This window comes from Gadus morhua, chromosome 23 (genome assembly GCF_902167405.1).
Source record: "Gadus morhua chromosome 23, gadMor3.0, whole genome shotgun sequence".
NCBI lineage: Eukaryota > Metazoa > Chordata > Actinopteri > Gadiformes > Gadidae > Gadus > Gadus morhua.
In genome coordinates, this window is record NC_044070.1 from 10,216,294 (window position 1) to 10,228,793 (window position 12,500).

Here is a 12,500-nt window from a genome sequence, read left to right on the forward strand (position 1 = left end):
ATAGATATAGAACTAGTATGGGTAGAACCAGTAGCTATATAACTAATAGATATAGAACTAGTACGGGTAGAACCAGTAGCTGTATAACTAATAGATATAGAACTAGTATGGGTAGAAACAGTAGCTATATAACTAATAGATATAGAACTAGTACGGGTAGAACCAGTAGCTATATAACTAAAAGATATAGAACTAGTATGAGTAGAACCAGTAGCTATATAACTAATAGATATAGAACTAGTATGGGTAGAACCAGTAGCTATATAACTAATAGATATAGAACTAGTATGGGTAGAACCTGTAGCTATATAACTAATAGATATAGAACTAGTACGGGTAGAACCAGTAGCTATATAACTAAAAGATATAGAACTAGTATGGGTAGAACCAGTAGCTATATAACTAATAGATATAGAACTAGTATGGGTAGAACCAGTAGCTATATAACTAATAGATATAGAACTAGTATGGGTAGAACCCGTAGCTATATAGCAAATAGATGCATAACTAGTAAGGTTAGAAGTAGAACTCAAAACCATAGAACTAATGTAGGGTCGTATAACTATTATGGTAATAACGAGTAGATTAAAGTATCAAAATAAAAGACACATTAACTTGAACTTTGATTCACTGGTTTAATCACGGTGGTTTCTTATGACCTCCACATTGTAACGGTCTCTCTCTCTCTGTCTCTCTGATTGTCTCTCGCCCCCAGCTCCAGAGTCTGAGTCATAATGTGATCTTCACCCTGGACTCTCTGCTGAAGGGGGATCTGAAAGGAGTCAAAGGGGTGAGGACCACTGCAACACCCCCTCCTCACCCACCCTGCCCTTCCTGCCCGTCAGCCCCTCCCTATTCTCACCTACCCCTCCCTGCTCCTCTCCTCCCTGTATTCTGCCAGTCCCATAGTGCCTGTCCTGTCCTTGACTGATGTCGGTCCACCATTTTGTGCTCTTTCCTCTGCAGGACATCAAGAAGCCGTTCGACAAGGCTTGGAAGGACTATGAGGCCAAGTTGTAAGTGCTAAGTGACTGAACTAACTGTGAGACTACAGATCCTTTTAGTGTTCTGCTTGATGGCAGCTCATTGCTGGCCTTGTGAAGTTGATGTTACGCCAATCTCTTGGCTTTTGTTGCGTGTGTAGTATGAATACACCTACCCTAACCCATTGAAGGTGTTTGATTGACTAACTATGTAAACCATGTAAACTTACTGTCTCTGTGTCTCAGCACCAAGATAGAGAAAGAGAAGAGGGAACACGCTAAGCAGCATGGGATGATCCGGACAGAGATCACCGGAGCAGAGATCGCTGAGGAGATGGAGAAGGAGAGGAGACTGTTCCAGCTGCAGATGTGTGAGGTCAGTACAGTCAGAGCCAACATCAGGACAGGCCTTCTTAGCCTCCATCAGGTCAGAACAGTCACTGCTTGCATTGCTTGGAGGGCAATATAGTCAGTACACACTGAAACCTCCATGGAAGTTGAGTCAGTAGAGTGAGCCCCCATGTCTGTGACGTCAGTACTGCCAGTACAGAGCATCTATATCATGCCTTCCATTAGTGTGAGGTCAATACATAGATAATTCCAGAGTTGCAGTATGTGGTAAGATATTAGGTACGAAAGTGAATCATTAATCATTCAAAAATTATACATAGTTTGTTTTCTCTGCTGGTATTCAGTAAGTACACAGCTGCAGTCAGCCAGGATTCAGGTTGTATGTTTGGACTGCAGCCCATCAACCTTAAATACATTCTGACCTGAAAAGATCTAATATTGGTCAATACTGGCAGTAAAGGGAACTTTATTTTTACTCCACTCAAGCAGCCATCTACACACATACACGAGCACACACACACACACACACACACACACACACACACACACACACACACACACACACACACACACACACACACACACACACACACACACACACACACACACACACACACACACACAAACACAGACTAACACACAGTTGGAAGTAGGTCACAAACCAAACTCACATCCATGTGTTGCTCAGAAACTTCTACTGTCCGGTCTAACCAGAGACAGTGTGTGTGTGTGTGTGTGTGTGTGTGTGTGTGTGTGTGTGTGTGTGTGTGTGTGTGTGTGTGTGTGTGTGTGTGTGTGTGTGTGTGTGTGTGTGTGTGTGTGTGTGTGTGTGTGTGTGTGTGTGTGTGTGTGGAGCTGTCCTCCTTCTCCTCCTCTATCTCGTAGCCTTGCCCCGGTGGGGCGACCCCTGGGTGCGTGGTGCTCTCAGAAGACGTGTGGGGGAGGTGTTTATGTGTGAAACCTCTCTGCTGTAGGATCCAGCGTGGGTGGGCGGGCTGGCGCTCAGCAGCAAAGCCCGCTGCCAAGCTGGCTGGACCCCGCCAGAGCCCTGTGGTGGTGGGAGCACACTCCCACACTCCCTCCCACAGCCCACTCTCTCCCTCCCTCCCTCCCTCCCTCCCTCCCTCCCACTGGTGCTTAGGGTGTCTTCGTTTATGTTACTTGTCTAATCGTGGTATTATCTCCATGCTGAGCTAACTCAACCTTTATTAAAACATAATTTTCAATGAATAATAAATATACCGTATATAAAATACGCTCCACAAAAACAATTTCATGATGGTTCTATCTGCCATCAAAGTATCAGTTAAATACAAATCGATTAAATAGATTGTAACTAAAGGTGAGAGGGACGTCTCCCTCACTCTCATCATCATTCGCTCCTCCCCTCCCTGCTGTGAGTTCCAGGAGGCCATCGCTTTCTCCTCATCTCCTTGTCTTCTCTCTCTCTTTCCATTCTGCTCCTTTATTCTGTCTATCTTTAACCTACCCTTTCTAGAGCACTTAAACTCCACTGGTCCGACTCCCTTCCATCCTCTTCCTCCAGTGTAACTCAGTACAGTTGATGCACATCCCAGCAACCGCACAGCTCCAGGTCGGGAGAGGAGAGCCCCACCAGGTTTTCCCTCAAACCCTGTAACCCTGAGTCAGCTGGTTTCCCCTCGTTAGCCGGGCCCCTGGGGCTTTATGCTAATTAGCTGAAAGTCCTGACTCAAAATGATAGCCTGGTCCCTAGTAATTAATTTGTATATTAAAAGCATATATAACTATTCACATATAATATAAACATAAATTGAATTCAACGTTGAAGAATACAAAATATATTAAAGCCAAGAAAAATAATAGTTTGATCTTTAGCGGACTAGCACTAGGGAGCTAGCACTTGCGGGCAAGCTGTGTAATGTAGCGTACTGCAGCTCTTTTCCAAGGCAGCAGCCAGCATGGAAACGGCAGCCATGATGCTAATGCTGCGCAGGACAAAATCTGTTCACCCTCCCTCATTCCTTTCTCTTCGTCTTTCTCTCTCTGCCTCTCTATGCCTCCCTCCCTCTCTCTCTCTCTCCCTCTCTTTCCGCCCCCCATGTCACGCAATTAGCAGATTAGTGGATGCTCCCTCGCTCTGTCTCTCTTTATCTATTTATCTCTCTAGCTCGCTCTCTTTCTCTCACTGTGTGTGTGTGTGTGTGTGTCCCCTCTCTCACTCTCTCCTCTATATGTGTCTCTCTCTATCACTTTCTCTCTCGCTCTCTCCCTCTGTCTGTGTAAAACAGCAGCTCTCACCAGTGGGAGTGATGTTGCTCATTCACACGTAGACACACTAAACTAACATTCAGCAGGGTTTAACACACACACACACACACACACACACACACAACACACCTTCAGCCCGCACACACACACACACACACACACAAACACACACACACACACACACACACACACACACACACACACATACAAACACTCGACCACAAACACACACACACACACACACACACACACACACAAACAACAACACACCGTCAGCCCGCACACACACAAACACACACACAAACACACACACACACACACACACACACACACACACATATACAAACACTCGACCACGCACACACACACACACACACACACACACACACACACACACACATACACACACACACACACACAACAACACACCGTCAGCCCGCACACACACACACACACACACACACACAAACACACACATATACAAACACTCGACCACGCACACGCACACACACACACACACAAACACACACACACACACACACACACAGACACAAACACACAAATCATCAGCCTGCAAACACACACACACACACACATACACACACACACACACACACACACACACACACACACACACATACACACACACACATACAAACACATCCGCACAGCTTCAGGACGCACACACACACTCAAACAAACACTCTCTCACTCTCATTAAATTCAGGGGGCTGATTCGCATGGGATACAATTACATGGCCATGGCATGTAAATTACAAAGAAAATAGAAACATGTACACAATAAGGAATATACTAAAATTTATGTACAGTGAGATATAATCCACTAACTGTCAAAGCAAAACACATTTTTTCACGGTCGAGCAGGAAATGTTAATCTGTAACTAGTTTGTGTGGCTCAACCATGCATGACGGTCATCTCCAGATTAACATCAGCTCTTATCGTCATGGACGACCACGCTTGGTGTCTTACGTTCAGCCATTTAGCAGAGAAATAAATTGCTACTAAGTTACTTACTCACTGCTGCGCCAGCAGGTGATCTGCAGGAGTCAGGAAACACCGTTCAGATTGGACAGAGGACCCTCATCAACCATGTGCTTATCCGCAGTGCTCTCCCACAGCATAATGAAAACAACTTCCTCATGGGAACTGTGGTTCACAGCCACACACACACACAGCCTGGGCTTGTGCTGTGTCCTACTGCGTGTCTTCGTCTGTGTGTTGTCTTTTGTCGTCCGATCCAGTTCCCCAAAAGCTTGCCAGAGACCAAGCTTTAGGGGCAACGTAACACACAACCTTTCTGTGTGGCGTAAGGTTAATATCAATGTCTGGTTATTCATCTTAATCATGTTTTTCCGCACAGATTTCGAGATACATTGATATATTCCATATCTACGTCATTTGGTGAAATCTCTGGAACAAACCGCCAACGACACTGTTATTGGTCAGTTTTTTGGGGAAAGTAAAGTTGCGTTGAATATGTGTGACAGCGTGTTCTCTGTGTTTGATTGGCAGTACCTGATCAAGGTGAATGAGATCAAGACAAAGAAGGGAGTTGACCTGCTGCAGAACCTCATCAAGTACTACCACGCTCAGTGCAAGTAGGTCTCGTCAGAGTCCATTTATATACCTTCTGTCTGTGTCCCTCTGTCTCCTTCCATCTCCCATAATGAGGGAAACCACCGTGAAACACGCAACTGTATGTTCCCTTTGAAAGGGCTTTCATCCCCTTTACACACGCTTACATACACATGCACAGACACACACACACACACACACACACACACACACACATGCACACACACACACACACACACACACACACACACACACACACACACACACACACACACACACACACACACACACACACACACACACTCCTGCCTCTCTGCCTCTCTCCTCTCTCTCTCACTAGATGTTATCGTCATCATTAGATTAACATCAGCTCTCAACTCTTCATTTGGACAACTATATTACAACTCTCTGTAGCAGCCAGGCTTGCCATCTATATTTTTATCATATTTTATCGCATTATCTTTATCATAATTATCAGCCAAAGTAGCGGTTGGCTATAACAGGAGAGAGAGAGCCAGTGTCTTGTGAGGCAGAGGTCAGCGTCCCAGCCAGGCTGTGACAGAATGACCAAACAGGGAGCACAACAGCACTACAATACTTCCCTGAGATATCCCTCCCCCCATCCTGAACCGTAATGGCTGAACCATCTTGGACGAGAACCAGCTAGCTGGCATAGCGTAGCGCAAGCATAAGATGAGTTGGAGTTCTTAGCTGCAAGCCTGTTAGATGTAATGTTTGGTACATTGGTGATATATGAAAAATAAACAATTTATCAAGTGGACTAAAGTTGCAAAGCCATTTGGAATGTAGTTATCCCCATTGGGCAGACATTCACATTGATGTTTAACTCTTTCCTGGAGCTCAGAGATGTTTGGAGGTTAAAAATACTCCCTGCCTTCCTGTTGACAAGGTAGTACACTTCCTGTCTGCTGAAGGCCACTTCCTGCTGAGACGGAAACCAGTTGTTTTCCATTGGATTCTTATGGCATAATGTATTGTTTATTTATGTATAAAGGAGACTGAGTCTTTGTTGGCTACAGAATGACCATGTGATAGTTAAAGATTGACTGCCAACACGTTCACTAATCATATGGAGAGGTCTTCCAAATGTTACTGATTATGATCACTTGGCGGTTCTCTCTGTTGTCCAGTTTCTTCCAGGATGGTCTGAAGACGGCCGACCGGTTGAAGCAGTACATAGAGAAGCTGGCTGCTGATCTCTACAACGTAAATGCCTTCTCCACCTCCTCCTACACCATGTCCTCCTCCAACTCCTCTCCACCTTCCTCCTCCTCGGTCTCCACCTTCCCAAACACCTGCTCTCCACCTCCTACACCTCCATTCAACCTCTTCCACCACCTCCTTCAGCACCTCCTCCTACACCATATCTTCCTCTCAATCTCCCCCTACACCCGACCACTGCCTCCGTCCCCTCCCTCACCCCTACCACCATCTCCTCCTCTCCACCTCCACCCCCGCCTCCTCCATCTCCTCCTCTCCACCTCGACCTCCTCCATCTCCTCCTCTCCACCTCCACCCCCGCCTCCTCCATCTCCTCCTCTCCACCTCCACCCCCGCCTCCTCCATCTCCTCCTCTCCACCTCCTTCCCCACTTCCTCCTACATTATCTCCTCTTTACCTCCACCCATCACCTCCTCTCCTCCATCACCTCCTCCACCCCCTTCATCTGGATGTTCTTGTGTGTGTGTTTGTGTGTGTGTGTGTGGATGTGTCTGTGTGTGTGTGTGTGTGTCTGTGTGTGTGTGTGTGTGTGTGTGTGTGTGTGTGTGTGTGTGTGTGTGTGTGTGTGTGTGTGTGTGTGTGTGTGTGTGTGTGTGTGTGTGTGTTGACTGTGTGTGTTCTCCTTGCAGATCAAACAGACTCAGGATGAGGAGAAGAAGCAGCTCACGGCCCTCAGGGATCTCATCAAGTCCTCTCTCCAGCTGGACCAGAAGGAGGTAGGCCACGCCCCTCGTTGGGATCACACCCCCTGTACAACACATCTCCCTTATGATAGACCACATTCCCTCTGATAGACCCAACCCTTCCTGTACACCACATCCCATTATAGACCCCAGCCCTCCTATAGACCACACCCTGTGTTAGACCCCAGCCCTCCTATAGACCACACCCTGTGTTAGACCCCAGCCCTCCTATAGACCACACCCTGTGTTAGACCCCAGCCCTCCTATAGACCACACCCTGTGTTAGACCCCAGCCCTCCTATAGACCACACCCTGTGTTAGACCCCAGCCCTCCTATAGACCACACCCTGTGTTAGACCCCAGCCCTCCTATAGACCACACCCTGTGTTAGACCCCAGCCCTCCTATAGACCACACCCTGTGTTAGACCCCAGCCCTCCTATAGACCACACCCTGTGTTAGACCCCAGCCCTCCTATAGACCACACCCTGTGTTAGACCACACCCCCTATGATAGACCCCACCCCTCCTATAGACAACACCCCATTATAGACCACATCCCCTCTGGTAGACCACAGCCCATGATAGACCCCACCCCTTATGATAGACCCCACCACCTTTATAATACCAAACCCACATAACACCTTTGCAACTGCAGTTACCTCCCAAAGTCCAACCATCACCATTATGATGACGAGATACTACACTATTGCAATGAACCTATTCAGTACTCCCTCTCACTCTGTAGTCCTAACAACAGTCAGTCAGATATCTACCCCTTAGTTTAGGCTTTGTCCACCTAAGAGCCCTGGTGGAAGATAACCCCTCTACACGCACACACCCTCACACCGACACACATATGCACCCACAAACACACACACACACCCACACTCACACACACACGCACACACACACACACACACATTCTCACACGTGTTCCCTCTGTCTTCCTCTCTGCTTTCTGCTTGTCTGGAATCCAGTCTAGAAGAGTAAGTGCTGCTGGAGGACACGCGCACTATGACCACGCACACCCGCACATGCACGCTCACCGTGCACACTCACCGTGCACGCTCTTGCATGCTGGTATTCTGTTCTGCTTGAATACATATATATATATAAACATATGTATATATATGTGTGTATATATATATATATATCAGTATATATATATATGTATATATATGTGTATATATAGATATATACAGATATATACTGTATGTTTATTGTTTAAAGGAGTAACCAACAAAGTCATGGGGATAACATTTCATTCTTCGATTTGAGTCTTTAGACAGGAGCATGCTGTGTGTCTCCACGGCAACTGGTCCTGGACCCCTGACAACAGTCTATTATGGGATGATTGTTAATGTTTCTGCATGCACCACCAAGACCTGGACTCTCACTGGCATTCATTGTAATAATGGGGTTGTTTGTGTGTCTGTGCGTGCGTGTGTGCGCGTGTGTGTGTGTGTGTGTGTGTGTGTGTGTGTGTGTGTGTGTGTGTGTGTGTGTGTGTGTGTGTGTGTGTGTGTGTGTGTGTGTGTGTGTGTGTTTGTGTGTGTGTGCAGGACTCCCAGAGTAAGCAGGGGGGCTACAGTATGCACCAGCTCCAGGGAAACAAGGAGTTTGGATGTGAGAAGAAGGGATACCTGATGAAGAAGAGTGACGGGTAGGTCATTAGTTAGTACTATTTCCTAGTTGCTACTACACTCGTTAGTATTAGTACTTCACTAGAAAGAGTACCAGATGAAGAAGAGAAATGGGTTGGTCACTAGTTAGTACTATATACTTCAGTAGTGAGCACTATTTCGCTCACTAGTTAGAACTAGTTACTATACTAGTAAGCATACCTGATACCTGAAGAAGAGGGACGGGTGGTTCATCATTTACTACTAGTTACTTTTCTTACTAAAATAAATTTGTGTGTTTGCACATTAATTTACCATTAATAAACAAAGAATTTATTTACAAAAGGTATCGAAAGGAATATATTAATGAGGTGGAGAATGATGTTTAGTCAACGTGGTAAGATGTATGTTTAATGTATGGATGTTTAGTAACGAGTCTCTGTCTCTGATAGGCTGAGGAAGGTGTGGCAGAGGAGACAGTGCTCAGTGAAGGGGGGCATCCTCACCATCGCCCACGGCACTGTGAGTGTACACACACACACACACACACACACACACACACACACACACACACACGCGCGCGCGCGCACACCACCACCACCACCACCACCACCACCACCACCACCACCACCACCACACACACACACACACACACACACACACACACACACACACACACACACACATACATGCACACTCACACATACATGCACACACACACACCCGCACATATATATTTACAGACACACACACACACACACACACACACACACACACACACACACACACACACACACACACACACACACACACACACACACACACACACACACACACAACAACAACAACTCCATCAGTTTACTGGTTGACCCCTGCATCAGACTGGCACGTTGAAGCTGACATAGATGGGTTGTCATGGCAACATGTCCCTCCCCCCTCCCTCATCCCTTGCCCTGCTGTGGTTGTATGAGTCATAGCAGAGAGAGGGAGAGGTGGGCCACATGTTTATTAATGCTCACTCTGCCATGGCTCCTAGGGCTCCATCTCCGCTCCAACAGCTGCAGTGGGCGGATACGGCACACGACGCTGTAGTCAAATGTTCCATATAAGGACAGATCCAAACCCGAGCCATCATCTCTCATACAGAGCGTTCTGTCAAACTACAGATCCGATGAGCCACACGTCTGTTCTGTTCGACTACGGTTTAGGTCCACTACGATTCAGTTAAACAGTAGTTGGGTTCAACTGTGGTAGCAGTAGATTAACTCAAACATGAATCTGCCCACGTTGACTGCCTCTGATTTCACTTACAGTTATATTGAACTCTGACATAAATCGTGTGAAGTTAGAAACTGTATTCTATTAGTTTAGCAATCCAGCTAGGCTAGCTTCAAGAGGGAACGAAAAAAATACTGTCATTCCAGCTGGCTGTCACTGAACAGACAGCATTGGAATTAGCGTAACACAAATAGCATGCTTCACAGAAGCAGCAGACAATATAACTTCACAATATATTCCAGAGTGCTGCACACACATTGGTCTGCCTTAGACACCGCCAGCCTCTCATATCATCTGGTGCCTCTGACCTCTGACCTCATGGCTCTGGGGTGTCTGTGATCTGATTGGCTGGCGGGTAGACGGCACAGAGACAGACTTCTGCTTTAGGGCTGTGTTGTACATCAGGTAATCTTAAATAGAAAATACAATATTGGTTTGTTTTCAGGTTATCCTATTAATGTAAAAGGTCGAGTTCATTCATTCAATTTCAAATCGAACATCTGCACAAAGCGTGCAAATATAATAACAATATCCCCACAGGCCATGGCCCCAGTGCTATCCCGCCTGCCATCTGCACGTCAGTCTGTCTGCCGTCTGTCTGTCAGTCTGTCTGTCAGTCAGTCTTTCTGTCTGCTGGCTCTCCTTCTGTCTGCCAGCTCCCCCCCCCCCCAGCGTTCCTCGCAGCCTGTTAGCATCGCGTGAGCACAGCGCTTTGCCCCCCCCCCGCCTCACCCCCCCAGGCCGCTGGCATCACATGTGCCAGCTGGCGCCAACACTGGTTTCCATGGAGACCACAGTGAGGAACAGAGCTGGTTGATGTGTTGGGAATTTGTTGCGATCTGTTTTACATCCTGATGGATATAACCATTTCATTTCTATAACACAGTGTGCATTTTGTGTGTTTGTGTGTGTGTGCGTGTGTGTGTGTGTGTGTGTGTGTGTGTGTGTGTGTGTGTGTGTGCACGTGCTTGTCCAGTCAAACCGGCAGCCCGTCAAACTGAACCTGCTCACCTGCCAGGTGAAACCTAGCGCTGAGGACAGGAAGTGCTTTGATCTAATTTCCCGTAAGTCACACCCACACACACACATACACACACACACACGCACACCAATACAGACACACACACACACACACACACACACACACACACACACACACACACACACACACACACACACACACACACACACACACACACACACACACACACACACACACACACACACACACACACACTTGCATACCAACCCAAACCCTCTCAAGGTATTCTTTTCCTTAAGTGAAAAGTGGTTTTCGGTTTCAATTCTGGGGGCTGGGTTACCCAGGCAACTGTGAGCAGGGGGGGTTCTCCCTGTCACACCGCAGCCTCGTTTCCATCCTAGAATGTGGTTCCCATGGTGACACAACACAAGCTGTCAAGCACTCCAAAAATAAAAGCCCTTCCTTTGATACAACTGGCGACATCTAACACTTTCAGAGAATGACCAGCATAATGTTCAGTTCTATAGCTCACTAGCAACATCCAAGAGGTGAAGAGATAAAAGGCATTCTCTGTATCTAACAAGCAACAAACTTTAGTTTCAGAAAATAAGTGTTTCAGAAACCAAACGCCCCTCCTAGATTCACCGAGGCCGACATCATCCCAGGGTCTTACAAAGCGTCTCTTCTGCACCACAGTCATCCTAGACTCAGTCAGACCTGCCAGTGCCGGGCGGGCCGGGGGAGAAACCTGGCAGCGCTTGAATTGAGCTGAGCTGGCGTGCTGTGCCAGCGGTCAGAGACTCCATCACTCACCCACGTCGTGTTGTTGTTCTGTCCTCAGACAACCGGACGTACCACTTCCAGGCGGAGGACGAGCAGGAGTTTGTCATGTAAGTTAACGAGACGGGGGGAAGAGGTGCTGCTGGGCAGCAGCTGGCCGGGACAGACTGAGCTGTTCCACATCCACAGGGGGTCAAACGCCGTTCATTAACTCTGCTTTAATGTGTGTGTGAGCAGCCAAGAGTCTGTGTTTGCCAGTGCAGGGCCAAGTCAAGTGTGTGTGTGTGTGTGCGTGTCGGTGTGTAAACATCCATGTGTTTGTGCGGGTGTGAGTGCATAGGCAAATGTGTGTGTGTGCACACTTGTGTGTGTGTCTCTACCAGTTGGATGTCTGTGCTGGGAAGCCACATTAAGGAGTGTGTGTGTGTGTGTGTGTGTGTGTGTGTCTTCCAGCTGGGTGTCTGTGCTGACCAACAGTAAGGAGGAGGCCCTCAACATGGCGTTCCGCGGGGAGCAGAGCAGCGCCGGGGAGGGGGGGGGGCTGGAGGACCTCACCAAGGCCATCATCGAGGACGTCCTGCGGATGCCCGGGAACCACACCTGCTGCGACTGTGGAGCGGCCGGTACGTGTGTGTGTGTGTGTGTGTGTGTGTGGGGGGGGGGGGGGGGGGGGGGGGCAGGTAATACATTAATAATGTATTGCACACACACACTGGTTGCTGGTTCAGGCT

General features: G+C 47.5%; 1 protein-coding gene across 6 annotated transcripts in view; it reads left to right on the forward strand.

Moving 5' to 3' along the window:
- asap1b (ArfGAP with SH3 domain, ankyrin repeat and PH domain 1b) overlaps positions 1-12,500 on the forward strand; it is a 46,202-nt gene that overhangs the window by 19,380 nt on the left and 14,322 nt on the right. For 4 of the 6 annotated variants that reach the window (XM_030348770.1, XM_030348766.1, XM_030348764.1 and 1 more), the window contains exons 4-15: positions 716-790; positions 967-1,016; positions 1,230-1,359; positions 5,119-5,204; positions 6,333-6,408; positions 7,053-7,139; positions 8,085-8,093; positions 8,670-8,770; positions 9,182-9,251; positions 10,984-11,071; positions 11,831-11,879; positions 12,223-12,392. In XM_030348770.1, the coding sequence (XP_030204630.1) occupies positions 716-790; positions 967-1,016; positions 1,230-1,359; positions 5,119-5,204; positions 6,333-6,408; positions 7,053-7,139; positions 8,085-8,093; positions 8,670-8,770; positions 9,182-9,251; positions 10,984-11,071; positions 11,831-11,879; positions 12,223-12,392 (991 nt within the window). The remainder of the gene's footprint in view (positions 1-715; positions 791-966; positions 1,017-1,229; positions 1,360-5,118; positions 5,205-6,332; positions 6,409-7,052; positions 7,140-8,084; positions 8,094-8,669; positions 8,771-9,181; positions 9,252-10,983; positions 11,072-11,830; positions 11,880-12,222; positions 12,393-12,500) is intronic. The other 2 variants (XM_030348765.1, XM_030348769.1) reach the window with 1 other exon arrangement.